The 19,492-nt window shown below is 66.8% G+C and overlaps 8 protein-coding genes across 8 annotated transcripts; 4 read left to right on the forward strand and 4 right to left on the reverse strand.

Annotated features, from left to right (window-relative positions):
* The first annotated feature begins 159 nt into the window (after positions 1 to 159).
* Positions 160 to 1,795, forward strand: FA09DRAFT_205385 (hypothetical protein). Its single transcript, XM_025739458.1, has 2 exons — positions 160 to 942; positions 1,000 to 1,795. The coding sequence occupies exons 1-2, from the start codon at positions 369 to 371 to the stop codon at positions 1,602 to 1,604; spliced, it is 1,179 nt and encodes a 392-aa protein (XP_025600369.1). The 5' UTR covers positions 160 to 368; the 3' UTR covers positions 1,605 to 1,795.
* A 267-nt stretch (positions 1,796 to 2,062) lies between these two features.
* On the forward strand, positions 2,063 to 2,626 carry FA09DRAFT_291816 (phosphatases II; the record flags this gene model as incomplete). The annotated part of the gene is made up of 1 exon (XM_025739991.1): positions 2,063 to 2,626. A coding segment is annotated over one exon (564 nt), but the record flags the coding sequence as incomplete, so codon positions are not given.
* A 383-nt stretch (positions 2,627 to 3,009) lies between these two features.
* On the reverse strand, positions 3,010 to 4,288 carry FA09DRAFT_358850 (hypothetical protein). The gene is made up of 5 exons (XM_025745019.1): positions 4,048 to 4,288; positions 3,906 to 3,988; positions 3,507 to 3,851; positions 3,330 to 3,456; positions 3,010 to 3,276 (listed from the first exon to the last, which is right to left on the reverse strand). Exons 1-5 carry the CDS (start codon positions 4,266 to 4,268, stop codon positions 3,069 to 3,071), a joined length of 984 nt encoding a protein of 327 aa, XP_025600371.1. The 5' UTR covers positions 4,269 to 4,288; the 3' UTR covers positions 3,010 to 3,068.
* A 233-nt stretch (positions 4,289 to 4,521) lies between these two features.
* On the forward strand, positions 4,522 to 5,228 carry FA09DRAFT_336925 (hypothetical protein; the record flags this gene model as incomplete). Its single annotated transcript, XM_025743946.1, has 3 exons — positions 4,522 to 4,710; positions 4,916 to 4,986; positions 5,042 to 5,228. 3 exons carry the CDS (start codon positions 4,522 to 4,524, stop codon positions 5,226 to 5,228), a joined length of 447 nt encoding a protein of 148 aa, XP_025600372.1.
* Positions 5,229 to 5,825: 597 nt separating this feature from the next.
* Positions 5,826 to 8,652, reverse strand: FA09DRAFT_358852 (hypothetical protein). The gene is made up of 6 exons (XM_025745020.1): positions 7,730 to 8,652; positions 7,275 to 7,673; positions 6,808 to 7,222; positions 6,613 to 6,748; positions 6,383 to 6,559; positions 5,826 to 6,321 (listed from the first exon to the last, which is right to left on the reverse strand). The coding sequence occupies exons 1-6, from the start codon at positions 8,404 to 8,406 to the stop codon at positions 5,897 to 5,899; spliced, it is 2,229 nt and encodes a 742-aa protein (XP_025600373.1). The 5' UTR covers positions 8,407 to 8,652; the 3' UTR covers positions 5,826 to 5,896.
* An 80-nt stretch (positions 8,653 to 8,732) lies between these two features.
* Positions 8,733 to 15,415, reverse strand: FA09DRAFT_305172 (hypothetical protein). The gene is made up of 7 exons (XM_025740496.1): positions 14,954 to 15,415; positions 14,839 to 14,898; positions 14,671 to 14,790; positions 9,853 to 14,616; positions 9,188 to 9,795; positions 9,115 to 9,134; positions 8,733 to 9,059 (listed from the first exon to the last, which is right to left on the reverse strand). The coding sequence occupies exons 1-7, from the start codon at positions 15,211 to 15,213 to the stop codon at positions 8,889 to 8,891; spliced, it is 6,003 nt and encodes a 2,000-aa protein (XP_025600374.1). The 5' UTR covers positions 15,214 to 15,415; the 3' UTR covers positions 8,733 to 8,888.
* A 149-nt stretch (positions 15,416 to 15,564) lies between these two features.
* Positions 15,565 to 16,666, forward strand: FA09DRAFT_328214 (WLM-domain-containing protein). Its single transcript, XM_025741684.1, has 2 exons — positions 15,565 to 16,183; positions 16,236 to 16,666. The coding sequence occupies exons 1-2, from the start codon at positions 15,659 to 15,661 to the stop codon at positions 16,644 to 16,646; spliced, it is 936 nt and encodes a 311-aa protein (XP_025600375.1). The 5' UTR covers positions 15,565 to 15,658; the 3' UTR covers positions 16,647 to 16,666.
* A 1,415-nt stretch (positions 16,667 to 18,081) lies between these two features.
* FA09DRAFT_315716 (glutathione S-transferase) lies at positions 18,082 to 19,335 on the reverse strand (the record flags this gene model as incomplete). Its single annotated transcript, XM_025740813.1, has 8 exons — positions 19,077 to 19,335; positions 18,940 to 19,022; positions 18,773 to 18,880; positions 18,690 to 18,704; positions 18,549 to 18,632; positions 18,402 to 18,480; positions 18,252 to 18,345; positions 18,082 to 18,193 (listed from the first exon to the last, which is right to left on the reverse strand). The coding sequence occupies exons 1-8, from the start codon at positions 19,258 to 19,260 to the stop codon at positions 18,082 to 18,084; spliced, it is 759 nt and encodes a 252-aa protein (XP_025600376.1). The 5' UTR covers positions 19,261 to 19,335.
* Between the last annotated feature and the right edge of the window lie 157 nt (positions 19,336 to 19,492).

Below are 19,492 nucleotides of genomic sequence, written 5' to 3' on the forward strand. Positions count from 1 at the left end.
GCCTCCGCTGCCGCCTCCGCCGTCACCACTCGCGTGCCCGGGCCGCCTCCTTCCCGCCCGTGCAGCACAGCGTCTCGTCGTGCAACGGTCAGCTGCTTCTGCTCTCCGTCACGCCTCACTGCACCAGCAAGGCCTGTTGCGCGCAGCCTCTCCGCCTGCTCTTCGTGTACGCTTCCTCTCGACTCCTCCTGCGACTCCTTGGCGACCCTTCGATGCCAGCGGCATAACACGCACTCTCTCACCCGGACCTGCACTCGCGCCTCGACCGCCTCTCGACACTCTCTCCTCTCTGCGTCTCCTCTAATCTCCCTTCTCTCCTCTCCAGCCGCCGGCGCCGCTGCAGGCCGTCCGCCGTTGTCGCCGTCGCCATGTCGCAGCCGAGCGTGGCGCGCTCGCCGCTGCTCTCGTCCGGCGCCGTCGAGGCGTCTCCCGACCTGCCGGCCTCTGGCTCGCGGCTCCGCGTCTCTGCCCGTTCCGAGAATCTGCCGGCATCCGTCAGCGTGCCTGCTCCCTGGCAGCCAGAGCCGGTGCGCCCCTCACACGCCGGCAACGTCGTCACGGCGCACGTCCAGCCGGCCAAGGCCGCAGCCTCCGCACCGGCAGCTTCGCTCCAGTCGGGCAAGGCAGCCCAGCTCGAGCGTGCTCCGTCTGCTGAGGCCAAAGCTGCGAACGGACGTGGGGCTGCCGCGCCTCCGCCGGCAGCTGCTGTTGTAGCGAAGCAGCCGCCTGCGCCTGCGAGCGCCACGCAGCAGCAGGCACAGCCGCAAGAGGAGGCACCGCCGCCGCCGCCGACGTACGAGCAGCGCGATGCGCTGGTGCAGCACGTCTACAAGGCGGCGCGGGCGCGCCAGTACCAGAAGTGGCTCAACCTGCTTGACTTCAGCTGGTTTGCCAGCCAGCACCACCTGAGTCCGTACAGCCGGCTCAAGTTTGGCGCACAGGGTGAGTCAACCGCGCGGTGTGCGATGCGCTGTCGTCCGTGCTGACGCGCGTGTTCAGGCTCGCGCTACGCCTATCTGCCGCTATCTGTGCAGCACCCGAGCCTCGTGGAGGACACACTACACAAGCAAGAGTACAACGAGCAGCGAGCGGCTGCCTGGCTGCGCATGCGCCGCGATCGCCGCGCCGCCGAGCGTGCGGCTGCCAGGGCGCAGGTGGCGGCACGGCAGCCAAGTTCCTCCCCCTGCGGCGTCAAGCGCCCGCACTCGGACGGCGTCGAGGAGGTGGAGAGCGATGCGGGACATGACCGCGCCCGCCCTGATGGCCTCGAGGCAGACATGCAGGACGCGATGATGCAGAACATCGGCAGCTCCTCCGGACGCACTGCCGATGCGGCGGCTGATGCTACAGTGGTAGGCACACGAGCGAGCACGACGAGCAGTGCCGATGGCGCGCCTCCGCAGGCTCGCGATGGTTCCGGCGTGGTCGTCACAGGACAGCTGGACCGCGAGGTGGTCATGACGCAGGAGAAGGAGCGTATCTCGGGCATGCCGCAGCCTGAGGCGAGCGGCTCGTCTGCACCGCCGCAGTCCGTCGCATCCATGCCGCAGGAGGCGCAGGTTGCTCTCGCGATGAAGACGAGCGACACCCACCCGATCAAGTGAGTGTCCCGTCCGCGTGACCCTCGACCGCAGCTGACATGTGCTCGACTCGCAGCATCAGCCTGATTGTGCCGCCGGAGCTGCTCGAGACGATCTTGCGGGAGGTGATGCCCTCGCTACCGACTCGGCTGGTCGAGACGTCTGCCTCTTTGACAACACCAGCCAAGGCGCGCGGAAGCGACGCGCCCGCTGCTTCTCAGCCGGCCGCCGCAGAGGAGGTGTCCATCACGCCGGAGCTGCACTGCAAGCAGCAGCGCGACGGCCTGCGCCTGATCCGCTGCCGACCGAGCGTCGATCTCTGCGAGAAGGCGCTTGAGGCTGAGACCGAGGCCGTGCAGCACGCACAAGCGGCCGCGCGTGCCAACGGTGGAGTCTTTCCGAAGGACTACGAGCGCGAGCCAGTCGCACCGCACGAGCCGTCAACCAGCGCCGCCACCGACGGACGCCCAGGGCCGCGCGCCATCGGCAACCTGCTCCTCTCGTCTTGCCCCGGCAAGAAGGTGCGCCTCACGGGTCCCGTTCGCGGCCGCGGTGCCATCTGCCGTGACCTCGGGCTCGACCTCAAGCGCATCCACAGTCTCGGCGTCGGCGCCGTCGTCTGCTGCCTCGACGACGAGGAGCTGGCGTACCTAGGCGCGCCATGGGAGACGTACGAGCGCGAGGCAGACCAGCTTGGCATGGACGTGGTGCGGCTGCCGATGGCCGAGGGCTTCGCGCCAACGTGCGTCAAGACGATCGACATGATCATCACGTCGCTCGTCGCCGAGTACACGCTGCAAGGGCGCCACATCCTCGTGCACTGCCGCGGCGGCGTCGGGCGCGCCGGCCTCATCGCCTGTACGTGGATGTACAAGCTCGGCCTGGTGCGCACCGGCACACTGCCGTACGAGCAGTGCCCCTTTGAGCTGCGCCCCGAGTACAGCGCCGAGCACCTCGCTGCTGTCGACCGCCTCGTGCAGACGGTGCGCCGCCGTCGCAGTCCCAAGGCCATCGAGACGGCCGAGCAGGTCGCCTTCCTGTATGAGGTGAGCATGGCGTCGAGACTGCGCAGGGCCAGCCGCTGATGATCGCTTCCTTGACAGTACGTCTCCTACCTATCGCAGCAAGAGCGTCTGGCCCAGCGTGCCAGCCCGGATGTCCTCGCTTGAGCATCTGCCGCGCCTTCATCTGCTCCCTCACGCCCTCACTTATCTTCCGCCACGCATCCCCGGTCTCACCCAGTCTCTCGGAAACCCAGCACACGCACACTCCGCAACGGGCTCGCGCTACCATCCTCCACTCACCACTGCCACCGCTCGTCTCCTCACTTCCGGTCTCGCCCTGCCTCATCTCTCCCGAACGGACCTCACGCACACATTCTCTCTCTCTGACACACACACACACGTTCCCGCTCCTCGCTCATGGTGACCCTGGCCAGCACACGTCCATTGATATATTTGCGCTGCGCATGCTGGTGATCTCGTGAGCTCATGCGGCCTCCCAGTCGTCGATGGCGTTGTAGAACTCGGCGGCAATGCGCCGCTGAGCGTCGCTGCCGCTCTCCTTGTCCGTGTCGCCGATGGCACGCAGCACGAGGTACTTGCGTCCCTGCAGGATCTGCGGCGTGACGTGGCCGAAGTCGGGGGACGAGAGCGACGAGAGGGCGTCGGCCTTCGAGCCGAGCACAACTCCGCCGCTGCGCAAGTTGTCAGCTGGCAGCACGCCGAGGGGCTGGCAGGCGCGACTCACGCTTCTTGCACAATGACTGTGCCAGCACAGACATCCCAGGCCCAGCAGCCAATCTCCTGCCACATGTCGATGCTGCCCTCGGCCACGCACGACATCGAGAGCGCCGCCGAGCCGAGTGACCGCACGCCTGAGAGGCGCGTGAGATGTAGAAGCATGGCAGACACTCGGCGCACTCACCCTGCACCATGCGTCCACCCTCGACGCCCGCATCGGCATCGCCGCACAGCGTCGCGAAGGCCTTCGTCTTCTTCTCGATCGTCTCGCGCTTGCGGTCGCTGCCCCACTCGACGGCCACGACGGCCATCTTGAGGCTCGGCAGCGGCGCCGGCCGCTTGGCGAGCGGCAGGCGGCGCGGGCTGCCGCCGTCTGCGGGCGAGAGACGGAAGGCGCCGTTGCCCGACGAGGCGTAGTAGAGCGTCTGGAGGGCAGGGCTGAAGATCACGCCGATGACTGGCCTCTGCTGGTAACAGACACCGATCGAGATACAATGGAACGAGAAGCCCTTGACGAAGTTGGTCGTGCCTAGTGAAGCGCATGAGCCAGCGTCCGATTCAGCACACGCAGTCTATAGCTCACCGTCAATGGGGTCGACGATCCACGTCGGCTTGTCGCCGAGCTTCGGCTCTTCGCCGGCGGCCCACGACTCCTCGCCAATGAACCTGGCGCCAGGGCGAGCATGAGCGAGCGCAGTAGCCAAGCCCTCTTCTGCTACACTCACTCATGGTCCGGGAAGCGCTCTGCAATCTTCTCCTTGACGTGGCGCTCCGTCGCCTGGTCCGTCTCGGTGACGAGGTCGGCCGTGTTCTTCTTGAGGATTGCGTCCCAGTCGACGTCGTCCATCTGCTCGCGCTTGCGTGCGCCGTCGAGGATGATGGCGCCGGCCGAGTGCGCCAGGTCGATGGCGAACTGCAGCGTCTCGTCGAGATTGAAGGCGGCCATGGTGTCTGAGGGTGATGTGGTCGGAAAGCAGCCGTGCTCGCCAAGCGAAGGTCCGGCCGTTGCAGGCTGGCACGTGCGTTGCATGCGCTAGCGCCAAGACCGGCGTGGGAACGTCTCGAGGACGCCGCCGCGCGACTTCGACGGCGAGCAGCCGCGCTGCAGCGTCTTGGCCTGCCTTCCTTCTGCCATCTCCCTAAACCTCGGCCAGCTCTCATCGCATCTCTCTGCTGCAGCCGCAGTCGCTAGAGCCGCCATGCCCGCGCGCCGCCGCAGCAGCATCGGCGCCGCCTCGCCCGACGCCCCGACGGCCGCGGCGGCAGCAGCGCCCGCGGCCATGATCCCGGCGCCCGTCGCACCCACGCCGCGCGGCCAGCCCAACCCCAACGTCAACTACGCGCAGCGCTTCTACGACTACAAGGAGCGCTATGAGAAGGCCAAGCAGGTGAGTGTGTAGCTTAACGTGTGCAGTGTGTGCGGCAGGGCAGGGCAGCGGCCTGTCGCTCAGTAGCAGCGGCTCGGCCGGTGTCAGGACGGGTGTGCCGCCGTCCTCTTGCTGGCGGCTCTCGCTATACCCCGCTTGAGCGTGACCTTCGCGCTGTACTCCTGTACATGTTCCTTCGTCTGCCATGCTGACCACCACGGCTCAGGCGCGCGTCGAGACCAAGGACAACCTAGCCAGGTCGGCCGCGAAGCAGGCCAAGCTGCAAGAAGAGCTCGAGTGCGTCGACCGTCTCGGCTTCGAGCGCTGCCCTGATCCTGACCACCTTGCACAGCTACTTGATCGAAGCCATCGCCGAAGCTCGCGAGGCCAAGGCGCAGCAGCCCGCCTCAGCCGCTGCATCGGCCGTGCGCAACTTGGCCGAGCAGCCGCCGCCGCCGGGTGCCGCGTATGCTGGCCGGCGAAAGCGCGCACGCAGCGACGAGGAGGCTGCGACGGAGAAGCGGGTCAAGACGGAGTGATCGGAGCAGAAATTGTGACCCGGCACACCTGTCACGCAGACTCTGCTGCTTCAGCGGGAGGCAGACTTCGCGAGTCTCGCGCCTCTGCGCACCCGCGGTGTCCATGCGGCCTGCGCTGCGCTGCATACCCCTCAGACAAGGTCCAGACCACGTCAATACCCAGCGATGCAAGCAGACGCATTGGTGGTGGGCATGGCAAGCAAAGGACAGCAGGCGACAAGCGTCCGTATCGATGCGCCGCTGCGTTTCTGCGGCCGCCGCGTCTCCTCGGCCAGATGCTGCACTTGACAGCCGTCGACCTCGAGCTCGTCCATCAGCCTGTCCTGCAGCCTGCCGAGCGCGCGACGTCCGAGTCCACTGTGCGGGCTGCAGCCTCCATTTGGACGAGCGCCGCAGAAAGCTTTCCGCGCAAGCACATCAGCAACGCAAGCTTGAGTCCGCCGCCGTGCAGACTACGCAAACGTGAACTCTTTAGCTTGTGATCGTGCTCTGTGTGCAACGTGCTACCTGACGCGAGGCAATCCAAGTATCGCAGCTCACTCCTTTGTCACGCTTCCGCTGTCGCCAACCTCGCTTCGGTCAGTCAGCTGAGATCATCTGGCTCGTCTAGATTGGGCGGTATGGGTGTAGTGTACAGCAGCAGGGGTCGAGTCACGACGCCAGCCTCGTCACTGGCGGAGCGCTGCGGAGAGGACGCGCCAGGCGAGCCAGCCGCCAGCCGCGCCGCCGCACGCCAGCACGAGGCCCATCTCGCGCAGCAGGCTGCGGTACGCCTTGACCATGCGCTGGCCCTCGGCGGGGTCGAGCTCGATCTCCTCGCCGTCGGCGTTGTGTGCCTCGTCGGTCGTCTTGGTGCGGAACGTGGCCTTGCGGCTGCCCTGCTGCTTCAGGCTCCACAGCACGAGGCGCCGCAGCACGATCTGGCAGTTGACGCGCAGCTCGTCGCCCCAGGCTTGTCGGTAGGCGCGTGCGAAGAGCGGCGGCAGAATGAGAACGAAGAGCGCGATGCGCAGCCGCACTGCGCGCCAGGCCGTGTAACTCGGCAAGTGCAGCGCCGTGGAGAGTGACGGGCCGATGAGGAAGCGGGCGAGCGCTGAACAGGCAGCAGAGGTCAGCACAGCCGCAGTTGCGACGCCAGAGCACAACGCTCTCACCGCAGTTCGCCGCGAAGCTCATGCCCGACGGTGGCCGGTTGGACATGGCGTAGAGCAGCGGCAGCGCTGGGCCCGTCTTTGCGCCGACCGGCACCTCGTCGCCTCGCAACGGCGGCGGCGCATCCCAGAGACGCGCTGGCGTGACGTCCATGAAGTGGTGGCACGCCACCGACCAGACTGGCGAGGAGCGAGTGAGCAGGGCCTCGCCGCGAAGCTGCGCTGCCACTCACAGAAGCGCTCGGCGGTGCCTGCGTCGCGAAACGTGCGGCGCAGCAGCGCTGGATGGCAGCCCATGTAGAAGCCGACGTGGCGCCACACGGCGACGTAGTCCTGCCGCTCCTGCTCGGACAGCTCGATGCCCATACGCTGGATGCGCCTCTCTTCAGTGCCACGACCCAGCCAAGGAGCAGCGCAGTACGACTCACCGAAAGACTCCACAGCGGCACGATGGCGAAGGCGCACAGCGTCGCCACGAGGTCCTCCTGATTGATGGCGTCCGAGCTCGTCCCTCTGCGCGCGCACTGAAGGCGCACGTTCGCGTGCAGCAGGCGCACCCGTGCGCTCGACACCCAGCCGGCGCCGGCACTGTCCAGCGACACGCTGTCTTGAGAGCGCTCCGACGGCGGGCGCAAGTTCGCCGGCCGGTCCATGACGTCGAGGTTCCACACGTTCGTCTCGAGCAGGCGGACGAAGGTGCGGTTGGCGGCGGCCTCGGTCATCATACGTCCGGACGCCGCATTGGCCGCCACGCGCGGCATGAGGTAGTCTGTTGCAGTCAGAACGGCGCTGATGCGCGCAGACGCGAAGCCGCCGGACAGGCCCATGTGCAGCAGCGAGACTCTGCGGCAGGGTCAGCAGGCTGGACGGCGGCAGTGAGAGCAGAACGACTCACAGGATCGGCGGGCCGTAGCGGTAGTACACCTTCTGGCCCTCGTCGATGATGCGCGCCTCCTCGCGCAGCTCCTCCTCGTCTGCCGCCTCTTCAGCCTCCATGTCCTCCCGTGCCAGCTTCGTCACCGTATCCCACGACTCGTATCCCGGAGCCTCCGTCTTGCTGGCCGCGGCAGCGCCCTTGCGCTTCGCGTAGTAGTCGAGGCTGAGCGCTCCGGCGCCGGGCGGCGGCCTGCGAGCGCATGACGCGAAGAGAGCTTGGGCCGCAGAGCGCAGCTCGCCTGGCGCTTCTGGATCTTGCAGCGCGTTCGCAAGGGCGGAAAGAGCGTCGCCTTTCACTGCATGCGCCGACAGCGCGCGGACTGCTGCGTCAGCTGGCTCGTCGGCCATCGAGCGCCACCTGTGCGAGCGCAGGTCAGCAATGAAGCTGTGTACGCCAGATTCTGAACGACGCACTCCTCCAAGACGTCGAGCGGCGGGCAGTCGTCATCCCAGACCACGATGCGGTCCCAGCTGCGGACGAGCTCGCCGTTCTCGGGCTGCTTGCGCCGCCCACTCTCCTTGTCGAGGCCCCAGTGGAAGTCCGTGTCCTCGAAGATCTCCGCCGTCTTGCCGAGCTTTGTGCGCTGCAAGACGTGGCGTTGCCATCCGAAGTGCGCACGAAGACCGGCGAGCCAGCTGAAGGGGCCGACGGTGAAGGGCGCGCCGGGCGTCAGGATCAGCGTCGTGACGGTGCGTCCGGGCGGCTGCGGCAGGTCGAGGCGCGCCACGAGGAAGAAGAGGCAGGCCGGCAAGACGACAGCCAGAGGTGGCACGGCATAGCCCAGCGCCTTGATGCCGGCGTGCAACAGCAGCACGGCGGACGTCGGCGCCAGCACCGGGCGTGTCAGCAGCGGCAGCACACGCGACGCCGCCACCAAGACGCCGGCCGTGCGGAGCTGCAGCGGCGAGGTACCGAGCCAGTACGCGCCCGCCAGCGCCGCCGTGCAAGCCACGAGCAGCGGTGCTCCGGGCGCCTGAGGCGTCCTTCCGGCGGCGGGCGGCGCCATGGTGTTGCGTCGTCGAGTGTTGCTGGTGTGGTCGGGAGGCAGGCTCGAAAGGTCAGCCGGGAGCGGCGTTTTGCCAAGGGTCATGCGGTACGCGTCGTAGCGGCGCGGCTGCAGGCTGCTTATGTACGACCACGCACGGCCCTGCTCCGCCAAACGCAACGGCTCCCCGCAGCGCAGAGGTCACCACAGAGCAGCTTGGAGGCCCTACACCACTGCTGGACCCCTGATGCCGACTTCCGCTCAACGAGGTTGGGCAAGGAGGCAATATGCAGGGACTCGGGAGAGCCGGCTGGACGCCTCCGGCACGGGACTCGGAGCAGCTGTCTGAAGCGCCGCTGTGCGGCCTGAGCTCCCCTCGACTCCTCTCCCATTCCCCCATGCCTCATCCTGGCGCCGCTACGCTAGACGGCAATAAGCAGGAACTCGGCTGCGATGGACGAGTGCCTTGCTCCGGCTCTCGGACCACGACGGTGGAAGCTAGCGCCGCTGCCTCCCGTGACACCCTCTGCTGTCTACGGAGTCTCATTACGCGGTGCTCATGCTACATGGTCGCGGCCGTGGCCTCTCTATGCAAAGTAGCTCGAGCTGCCGCGAGCCCACTCGGACACCTCGCTCAGCCGGTCGCCGAAGAGCGGCGCGTCCTGCTCCCACGTGTCCTGGTGAAAGCGCTTGAAGTCGGCGGCCGCCTTGCGCACCGTCGTCGAGACTGGCGGCGGCGAGTCGTCGTGGTGCACGAGCTGCGGGAGGCAGGTCAGCACAGGCAAGGGCAAGCGAGACAGCAGGGCCACTCACTGTCTCGCAGATCAGGGCGGCTGAAGGGCAGCACGTCAGCGAGCGGTCAGCAGGAAAGGCGTTGATGACTCACGCATCCAGCTCGGCACCTCGTAAGGGAATGCCGAGAGCAGCGCCGTCACGCCGAGGATGCCCGAGTGCAGCTTCAGCAGCGCCGCCGCGAAGCCCGCGTCGCTACGCTTGGGCAGCTGCACGCTCAGGATCGTGGCGGTGAAGCGCTTGCGGAGCGTCGCGATGATCTGCCGCTGGCTGCAGCGCACGATGCCGCCGAGCGTCGTGGCGGCCATCTCGCGCACCTCGAGATGCGCGTCGGCCAGCAGCTCGAACAGCAGCTCGACGATCTCGTGGATCGCCGCCTGCTCGAGGCTGAACAGATTCTGGAAGAAGGCGACCTGCAGCACCGGCAGCACATCCAGCCGCGTGCGCCACGACTCGCGCGAGGCGCGCACCACCGAGAGCAGCGCCGAGACGAAGCGTGCGGCACTGGCCGCCGACCACGGGAAGCAGGCCATGCGGTACAGCACGCGGCGTGCCGTCGCCTGCAGCTCGACGTTGTCCTGCAGCTCGAGCATCTCAAAGATGTGCGGCAGGAAGTCGATGGCAAGGTCCGGCAGCGCAGAGACGCGGTGGTCGCCCATCGAGGCGCTGATCCACATCAGTGTCGTGAGCGCGCCGCGGTCGCTGTGGCGAGAGAGTGTCAGCGAGAGCGCAAGATCGGCGTGAGCCTTGTGCACTCACTACTTCGAGGTGCCGGTGGCCATCGGCACACGCTGCGGACGCCACTCGGACAGCGCCGCCTGGATCTTGGCGAAGCGGCCCGCGTACACCTCCGGTTTCGCGAAGAGCGAGCCGGAGCCCGTCGCGCACGAGTCGAGCAGCAGCGGCACGCTTCCGAATGACGGCGAGACGCGCAGCAGGTCGAGGTCCACCAGGCCCTCGCTGATGTTGATGCGCACCTCGGCGTAGTCGGACGAGAGCGCGTCCGTGTAGAGCTGTGTGAACTCGGAGGCCCAGGCGAAGAACTTGGTGCCGAGCGAGCGCTCCACGCCGCGCAGCATGCCGAGGCGCTTCGACTGCTCCCACGGGCTGATACCCGTGGCGTCCTCGCCGAGAGCCTCGCGCGCAGCCTCGATAGCGAAGTGCAGCAGCGGTGCAGAACGGCGAGGGTCGCGGCCGCTGAGACAGTGCTCGACCATCATCTGCCACGCCGGCTGGCTGTCGGGTGTGCTCTCGCGGAAGATGCGGGGCAGGAGGTCGGACACAAAGCTCCAGAGCTCGCGCTGCGCCTTGAGCGGCCAGTGCTTGGAGCCGCGCAGGCAGCCGCCGAGCAGCTCGCCGGCGGCGCGGTGGCCATGTCGGTCGGCTTGACCAATGAGCGCGAGCACGCGCGGCTGCAGATTCGGCAGCACCTCGGCGCCGAAGACCTGGCACAGCGACTTGATGAGGTCGACGCTCTCGCCGCTGAGGTAGTCGCGGTCCTTCTCCTGGCTGAGGTGGCGCGCAAAGGACTCCCACCACGCCTCGCTGCGGATGCACTCGCGCAGCGCGTCGACGGCGCCCATCGAGGCCTCCTCCCAGGCGAAGGCCGGCACGTCCTCCGGCGGCGCGGAGTAGTACGACAGCTTCTTGCCCCAGACCAGCCAGCCGGACGTCGTCTTGTCGAAGAGGCGGACGCCGGGCTCCATCGAGCCTTCGGCGAAGCTCGCCCAGTGTGCGTCGTTCCACTCGCGCGACACTGGCAGCGGCAGCTGCTCCTCGTGCTTGAGCGGGTTCGTGGGCTCGCCGGCGACGAGGGCCGCGTCGTCCTTGCACAGCGAGCGGAGCTTGAGCGTGTACAGGACCTTCGTGACGGCTAGCTGCGCAGATCGGCGCGTCTTGGGGTTCTCGCTGATCACCTGGCTGCCGAGATAGGCTGCGAGGCCGGCATGCAGCGGCTGATCGCTGCGAACGCCAATTGCACGGAGCAGGCGTAGCGCCACCAGCGCATACGCCCAGTGCGTCTCGGGCGCTTTGGCCAGCTCGAGCAAGCGAGGCGTCAGCTCCGCATGCATGCTGTTGATGGTGTCCAGCCGCTGCGTGCGCCGTGTCGCCACCGCGTCGAGCAATTCCGCGCCAACGGCCTCGTACTGCGGCACCTGCTCGGCAAGCGAGAGCGCCTCGTCGAGCTCGTCCGACTGCAGCTGGATGCGCATCGGCGAGTGGAAGCGCGCCAGGGCGTTCTCAAGGTTGATGCGCACGAGCTTCTGGATCGACGGCTTCGAGTGGTTCTGCGCCGAGAGCAGCGCGAGAATGTAGCGCGTCGTGAAGCGTGCGTCGACGACACACATGTTCATCATGCCCTTGCTGCCGAGCACGTAGAGCGCGCCCTTGAAGCGGTCGTCGCTCTTGTCGCTCGTGCCTTGTGCGGCCGTGAGCTTCACCGCGTCGAGCAGCTTCGGCAGGCAAAGGACGCGCGTGCCGTCGTAGTACGAGGCAATCTCGCCGAGCGCTCCCTGGGCCGTCTTGCGGATGCCGACGTAGTTGGACAGGCACAGCTCGAGCACATCGGCAATGAGCGCATCGTCGAGCGCAGTGCGGCGGCGGTGGAACGACGCCAGACGAGCGCGACTGCTGTGGTAGTGCGCGGCACGGCGGATCCAGAAGATACGCGGGTGCAGCCGCTGCTTGGCGTACATCTTGGAGATCGAGCGGAAGAACGCGAGCGAGCGCGCGTGCGACTTGTAGTCCTCGCCGTAGTATGCGTACGTGATCATGAACGTGCGAATCGAGCGCACCAGCAGCTTCACGCAGTCGATCTGGTCCTCGGCCGCCGACTCCTGCGTGCTCTGCGCGGCGCGATGGAGCGTCTCGCCGAAGCGCTTGCGGAACGCCATGACGGTCTTGTAGCGCGTGTCGTCGCGGTCAGTGAGGACGAACCCGGCCTTGAAGCGCGGCGGAATGGCGATGAACTCGGGCACCTCGTCGCCGCAGTCCATTGCCGCTGCTCCGCCGCCCTCCTCGTCCTCCTCTGCCATGTTGGCCACGCTCATGAAGCAGCTGCGCGCGAGCGTGAGGGCGCGGCAGAAGTCGTTCGACCAGACCTTGTCCCGCGTCGCGTCGGGCTGCTGCAGACGCTCGACGGTGTCGAGTGCACTGCCGCCGACCTGCGCCAGGATCTCCAGCGCAAAGTCGATCTCCTCGGCGCTCGGCACGTGCCAGCTCAGGTTGGCGTCCTTGGCGAGGCACATCTGGCCCCACTGCAGGTGGCTGCGCGCCTGCATCTCGGCGCTGTCCCATTGCTCAGGGCTCCAGGCTCGCTGCTCGCCCGGGTAGATGCCGACGAGCGAGGTGATCAGACGCTGCACCAGCCGTGCGGCAAACGAGTAGCCGCGCTCGGTCTGCGTCTTGTCCGCGACGACGCGCAGCAGAGCCAGCAGGCGCTGGCGGTGCGGCAGCAGGGCGGTGCCGGCATTGGCCACTGCTCCGATGAGGATGCTGAGATGCCAGTGCAGAGCGGCGTCGCTAGCCACAGGGATGCTCGTGCTCGTCGTGCGCTCGGAGCTCGCGCCGGAGGCCAGCTCGCTCTCGATCTGATCCGCACAGAGCGGCACGAGGCGGTTGAGCACTTTTGCCGAGTCGGCACGTGCGAAGCAGCTGACGAGAGCGCCAATGACGCGCACAGCCGTGGCGTTGACGGTCGTGGCGCAGTACTCCGTCACGACGCGGAAGGTGAGGTCGAAGAAGTGACCCGACATGGCTGAGCAGACGGTGTCGCACGCGGCAAGCAGCGTGTTGACGACGTGCTCCTCGCTCTTGCCGCCGGTCCTGCCGCCCTTGCCCTCCTCGGGCAGCGCCTCGAAGAGCGCGAGCACGCGGCGGAAGAAGGTCACGATCCAGTCTTCCAACTCGGCCGTGCTCATGCGCAGCGCATCGTCCTCCTCGGCGGCTGTCGGGCGTCCGTCTTCTGCAGACGGCGAGTCGACTTGCATCGAGCTCTCGCCCGCCGACCGCGCAAGGTCATCTGCGGCAGAGACCAGCTCGGGACGCGTGAGGTCGTCGAGCTTGACGAGCAGGCACGAGTTGAGGATGAACAGCGAGCTGCTCATGCTCTTGAGCGGGTCATTGATGTCGAGGCCGAGCAGCGTGGCGTGCAGCAGCGGCGCCAGGTGCTTGCCGCCGGGCCGCCACAGCTCACGCGAGACCATGCCCATCGAGAGCGTCGAGAGGGCGGTAATGATGGCCGTCGTGCGTGCGGTCGTCTCGAGCGCTTCGAGGCTGTTGAACGAGCGCTCCAGCACCGCTGGGAAGATCAGATCTGGCTCGAGGAGCGCCATGCGCTTCAGACTCGACTGCGAGCCGGCGACGCTCATCGGGTCCTTGGAGAACATCGACATGAGCGTGACGGTGCGCAGCGTCTTGACGAACTCGCCGAGGATCGCCGGCGTGAGGCGCCGCTCGGGCGGCGTCTTGCACGAGTCGGACTGCTCCTCCTTGCTGCGCTTCAGCACCTCCCACGTCAGATTCGACACGAAGCTGGTGAGGTTGATCTGCCACAGGCCCCAGTTGGACGGGTGGTACGACGTCTCGGTGGCCTGCACGAGCTTTGCCAGCTGGTCGAGGGCGCGCGAGCCGGCCAGGTACGTGGTCTGTGCAGGCGAGGCGGCGCCGAGGCCACCGTTGGAGCCGCCCGGCGCTGGCGTGCTCACGCCCGGGGTGGGTGCGGCGGTCGACGGCGGCGAGACGGGGCCGTCGGGCATGATCGAGTATGCGATGATGACGCTGAAGCTATGCAGCCGGTCGCTCGGCTTCTTCATCTGCAGCGTGAGGCCAGACGCAGCGGCGTCGGCGCCGCTCGGCGCGGTGCCGACCGACTGGCCCATCAGCGCCGAGCTGGCGGCCTTGCTGCTGCCGACCGGCACGCCCATGCTCCGCAGGCACTTGGTCATCATGAGCGCGAACTGCTCCGACGTGAAGATGCCGACGTCCGACCACAGGCCGGAGTAGTCCTCCTCGATCTCCTCGTCCTCAGCAGCCCGAGTCTCGTCTACCTCGCGGCGCTTGCCCTTGCCAATGCCCTCGACCCAGTCGGCCTGGCACGCCACCTTGCGGCGAGCAGCCGAAGACGAGGCGCTGGGGTCGGCGACGTGCAGCTCGGCCAGGCGAGCGAGCAGGTCGAGCATCTGGTCGTCGAAGAGCGACGACGAGAAGGACTGCCACAGGCGGAACATCGTCGGCAGCCAGCGCTGCGGGTGCGACAGCGGCAGGAAGTGCACGAGGAACGCCTGCGTCGCAATCACGGAGCTGAGCGAGGCGCCATTGAGGCGCGGCAGGAACGTCTGCAGCATCTCCTCCGTCGCATCAGGGTCGAAGAAGCGCTGCGCCACCTCGGCGAGGTCGAGCAGCGTCTCGGAGATGCCCGAGCGGTCGCTCCGGCGGTTCTTGGGGAAGAGCTCCTTGACGAGCAGCGCATGCAGCGGGCGCCATGGCAGCACGAGGTCGTGATTGTTGATGCGCTTCTTGGATCTGCGGAAGGGCGTGAGCCTTGCAGCAGCGGCGGCTTAGTTGATTGCTACTCACTCAATCAGCGCCATGCACGTGTTGGCGGCGAGCTCGACGATGCGTGTCTCGAGGCCAGGCAGCACGGCGACGTGGAAGTAGATGCGGGCGAGGCGCGCTCGCGTTGTTCGCTCCAGCGGGCTGCACCATGTCAGAGGCGACGGAAGTGCGGCGCTGCGGTACACTCACTACTTGAGCGACAGCAGACACTGCAGCCTATGATTCCACTGCACAAAGCCCACATCCCAGCTGCGCGGCGGCGGTCAGCGACGGGCGCCAACGACGCGCCGCGAGGTGTGCTCACTCCTTGGCTCGCACACACGCGACGAGGCGCGCCACGATGGCAGCGACACGGCCGTCGAACTCCTCAAGCGTCTCGCAGTCGTACGGCAGGCTGCGGGCATAGTCCATCATCTTGCTGCGGTCCTCGCGCTTGCCGGCCTTGCGGGCGCGCACGGCGCGCGCCTCGCCAAGCGCCAGCGTCGGGATCGGCTCATCTTCGTCGGACGTCTCGTAGTCAACAGCGTGTGCGAGCGGCGAGTCGACGTCGCCGAGGTCGTCCATGCTGGTGGTGTGCGGGGTGCGCCGTGGACTGGGCTGCACCGCCGGCTTTTGAGGAAACTCGACACTGGCAGCTGACGCGGCCTGCTGCGCGACGCAAGGAGCGCTGGCGTCGGGCGGTGCGTGCAGGCGTAGCGCACTGCTCGTGATCGGAGCGAGCGAGCAAGCGAGCGAGCAGCGGAGGGGGAACAGGTCTCGTGATGGGTGTCGGAAGGACGACGCGCGTCCTGTCATGCAAGCTTGGGTGCACGGGCGAGCCGCGCAAGCGCTGCCAAAGCAAGCCGCGGATCTTGCCTGGCTGCGCAGCAGCACCTCCACCTCGCTGACGCGGCCTCGGCCTCGCCTCAACCACCACCGCTCCCCTCGCCTGGCCTCTCCTCGACGCAGGCCAGACGAGCATGCTTCACGCGCTACCACCATCTCTCATCACCACCAGAACAGGCCTCACATGACGCTGCGCATCCAGCTCGTCTACCGCGGCGCGCCGCAGGAGCTGCTGCTCGACGGCAGCGCGAGCGTCGCGGAGCTGCGCAGCGCCGCCGCCACGGAGCTCGCCGTGCCACTGGCCAACCTCAAGCTACTCCCACGCCGCGGCCTGCGCCTCGATGCATCCGACTCTCGCTCGCTCTCAGACCTCGGCGTCGCCGACGCAGAGCGGATAGTGGCGCTCGGCCCGCGCGCCGAGGAGCTCGAGCGCGAGCATGCTGCCGAGGAGGAGAAGCGTCGCCGCGAGGCGCCTCGCAACTACCACCCGAGCATGCTGCGCGGCACCAAGCCTCGCTCTACAGCTACTGCTGCACCACCGCCGCCCTTTGCCTCCATCGTGCCGCACCCGCAGACGGCGCCCGACTCGCCGCAGGGCCAGCGCGTGCTCGCCGTGCTGCACCGCCTGGCAGCGGACTCGGGCGTCGTGCACGTCTGTCGGCTGCATGACTTCACTGTCGGCATCTTGACGGAGCTGCTGCCGCACGAGGTGAGTCTGGTGGGTACGTCAGTGATCGCTTCGTCGTCTCACGCTCCTGCAGAATCCCGAGCTTCTCGGCCTCAACGAGAACGCCGGGCAGCGCATCTCGCTGCGGATACGCACCGACGACGGCGTCGGCTTCCGCAGCTATCTCGACGTGCGCCGCGTGCTGCTGCACGAGCTGGCGCACAACCACGTCTCGGGCCATCCGCGCGCATTTAAGGTGCTCAACAGCCAGCTGAATGCTGAGCTCGAGGCGTATGAGCGCGCGGGCAAGGAGGGCACACGCACGCTCATCGAGGGAGAAGCGTACGAGCCAGCCGCGGCGCCCGATGCTGGGCCGGCGACGTCACATGTTTTAGGAGGCGCTACAGCCGGCGGCAAGGATCGCCGCGAGGTCGTGCTGGAGGCCACGATGCGGAGACTCGAGGCGGCGGAACGCGAGATTGAGCGAGGATGCGGCGGGCAATGAGATACCATCAGTCACGGAAGGGCCGCTTCGTTGCGTCAGAGAAGTAGTGAGTGGAGTGGGAGACTAGAGAGCGTGAGAGTGAGAGCTTGTGAGTCGAGATGAAGCAGCCTGGCGGAGTGAGACGACTTGAAGGCGTGACGTGGTGCTGCAGCGCAAAGTCAGCGCTCACCCAGGATTGCCGGACCGAGACGATGACTCACAGACAGCGGCGAGAATGGGGTCACACCACTTGCTCACGTCCGGGTAGGTGCAGCAGCATCCACAGTAGGGCGAGGCGCAGGTCTCGCCTTCACAGCGACGGATGCAGGCGCTGCAGTAGAAGCAGTTTGAATGGGCGCAGTGCTTGGAGCTACCCCGCTGCTGCCGGTGTCCTGCCCTCTTCCCTGCTGCTGCTCCTTCTCCTTTGCTGCGGCAACAGCTGCTGCTGCTGCTGACAGCGCTTCCTGGGCTGCTCGAGCCAGCGTGTTTGACGTTGTTAGGACCTTCTGCGCATGAGCAAGCTCCTTCTCCAGTCTCCGGACATTTGCCTCAGCAGACTGTGCTGCTCTGCGAGCACTCATTGATGCACGTGCGGCATAGGCTGCTGCCTCCAGTGTGTCGTTGTCGACGACAGAAGAGTCTTGAGCCTTGCTTTGGCTAGGGCTGACCGGAGCTTGTTGTGCGGAGAGGATGACCGGCGCAGGAGCCGCAGCGAGTTGAGTCTGCTGTGTGGAGACGACGGGCGCAGGAGCCGCAGCAAGCTGAGCTCTCTGTGCGGACACTGCCGGCATAGGGGCCGCGACGAGCTGAGCTCGCTGTGCGGGGACGAGCGGTCCAGGGGCCGCAGCAAGTTGTTGCTCTCCTTGCTGCGCCTGCTTTGATCAGCTGACTCGCTCAACAGACCTGCTGCACACCGCGTGCCGCACCTGCCCGTGTGAAGACTCCAGACTTCGCGGCGGCCCGGCTCTGGTGACCGCCTGGCCTGTCGCAGTGCGTTTGGCGGAAGCAAGCTGCTGTGAGCAGCAGAGATGTCAGTCAGGTGCTTGCAGCGACTGCCGCAACTGAACACACAGCACGACGCCGTCCATACCCGCTCGTGATCTCGTCGCTGCTGGAGTCGCTCAGAAGCAGGCTTTCGGACACAAACGTGCGTGAGCGACGAGCTGTCTGCTTCGGTATGACGGCCTCGCCCTTTCAGGGCTGCGGAGAAGGCGACATGGCAGCGGCAGCAGACAAGGCGTGTGCGCGACGTGAGGCTTGTGATGGAGCTGAGGCAAAAGGTCACAGCTGTGGCAGGCCGGCGCTCGCGGCGCCATCGACGAGGCTCGAGCTCGTCAATGGAATCACTATCACAGTCAGGGGTCCAGCCGGCACCCCAAGGGCGGCGCGCCCCTGGTGCTTCCTTTCCCACCAACAGTCATGAGTGTCATCACTTCATTGCGGCCAGATCTGAGGCCTAGCTGAGGTCGGGCATGTCGGCAGCCCACTTGGCGTCCAGCACCTTCTCGAGCAGCGGCGACTCGGACGGCACCTTCATGCCGGGCATCGTGGCAGGGCGAGAGAGGAAGCTGCGATGATGGCCGTGTCAGCCGGACGCGATGCAATCTAGCATCTCCTGCAACGCACTTCTCGATCCAACGCTGGGTGTTCTCGCCGAGGCTGGTGCGAGGAATGCCGGCGAAGCCGGACCACACGGCCCACGGCAGGGCGTTGAAGTCGGCTGCGCAGAGCACGCGTGAGCACGTCGCTGTCTCAGGTAGGACGAGACCCACTCACCGAGCGAGATCTTGCCCTTGCCGTCGCCGACCAGCCAGTCACGGCCCTCGAGGCGAGTCTCGAGCACCGAGTAGAGACGCTATTGAGCAGAGAAGATGAGCACAGCTCCCAGCATAGCGCAATGCGACAGCCGTTGCGGCGACACACCTTCGTCTCGTTGACGTAGCGATTCACCGCGTAGGGAACCACATTCTTGGAGTCTCCCACTGCTTGCATGCGGAAGTGGTTCGCCTAGCCCTTGAGTCAGCCGAGAACTTCGGCGTTGCAGTGCACACAGCGTCGACTCACCTGACCCTGCATGGGCTATGAAGCGAGAAGAGATGAGAAGTCAGCGAGGCGAGAATGGGCATCTCGAGCAGACTTCCACTCACGCCTTGGCCTCCGTGCGTCCAGAACACCCACTGCAGCACCTCCGAGCGGTACTTGTCTGCCTGCGCGTCGCTGCTCGGCCAGGAGAACAGGTGGTCCGGGTCGTAGTTCTAGATGGGCCAGTATGTCAGCGACAGCGACGTGCAGGCAGTGCTGGCACCGCGCGCACCTTCTCGAGCCACAGCAGGATGGCGGCCGACTCAAAGACGGCGAAGTTGTCGTGGTTGGGGTCAACGAGAGCAGGAATGCGGCCTGCGTGGGAGTCAGCGCGACGTCGCACATCACGCGCATGGACAGCTGACGCACCGTTCGGGTTGATCTTGAGGAAATCGGGCTGCTTCTGCGGCTCGTCCTTCGACATGATGTCGACGGCGTGCACCTCGACGCCGGGGAAGCTCTTACCGTAGGCCTGCTTGAGCTCCTCGAGGAAGACGCTGACCTTCTGGCCGTTGGGCGTGGCGGCCGTGTAGAGCTGCAGCGGCTTGGACATGACGGAGGCGGTGGAGGCGAAGGTGCGGTGGGTGAGGTGGGTGTGAGCGAGTCGGGTGCCGTGTGTGAGGCTGCGCAAAGCGTTCATTCGAGGGATGGAGGGCGAAGGTGAGAAGCTGAGCGTGCTGCGGCGTATTTGAGGGCGAGCACAGCATGTGGAGGGCGCCGCTGCTGACCGACCCTCCATCCGCGGCCGTGCGCAAGGCACGCATCGTCCGGCCGGCGCTTTTGCT

The sequence above is a fragment of the Tilletiopsis washingtonensis genome (assembly GCF_003144115.1).
Source record: "Tilletiopsis washingtonensis strain MCA 4186 unplaced genomic scaffold FA09scaffold_4, whole genome shotgun sequence".
NCBI lineage: Eukaryota > Fungi > Basidiomycota > Exobasidiomycetes > Entylomatales > Tilletiopsis > Tilletiopsis washingtonensis.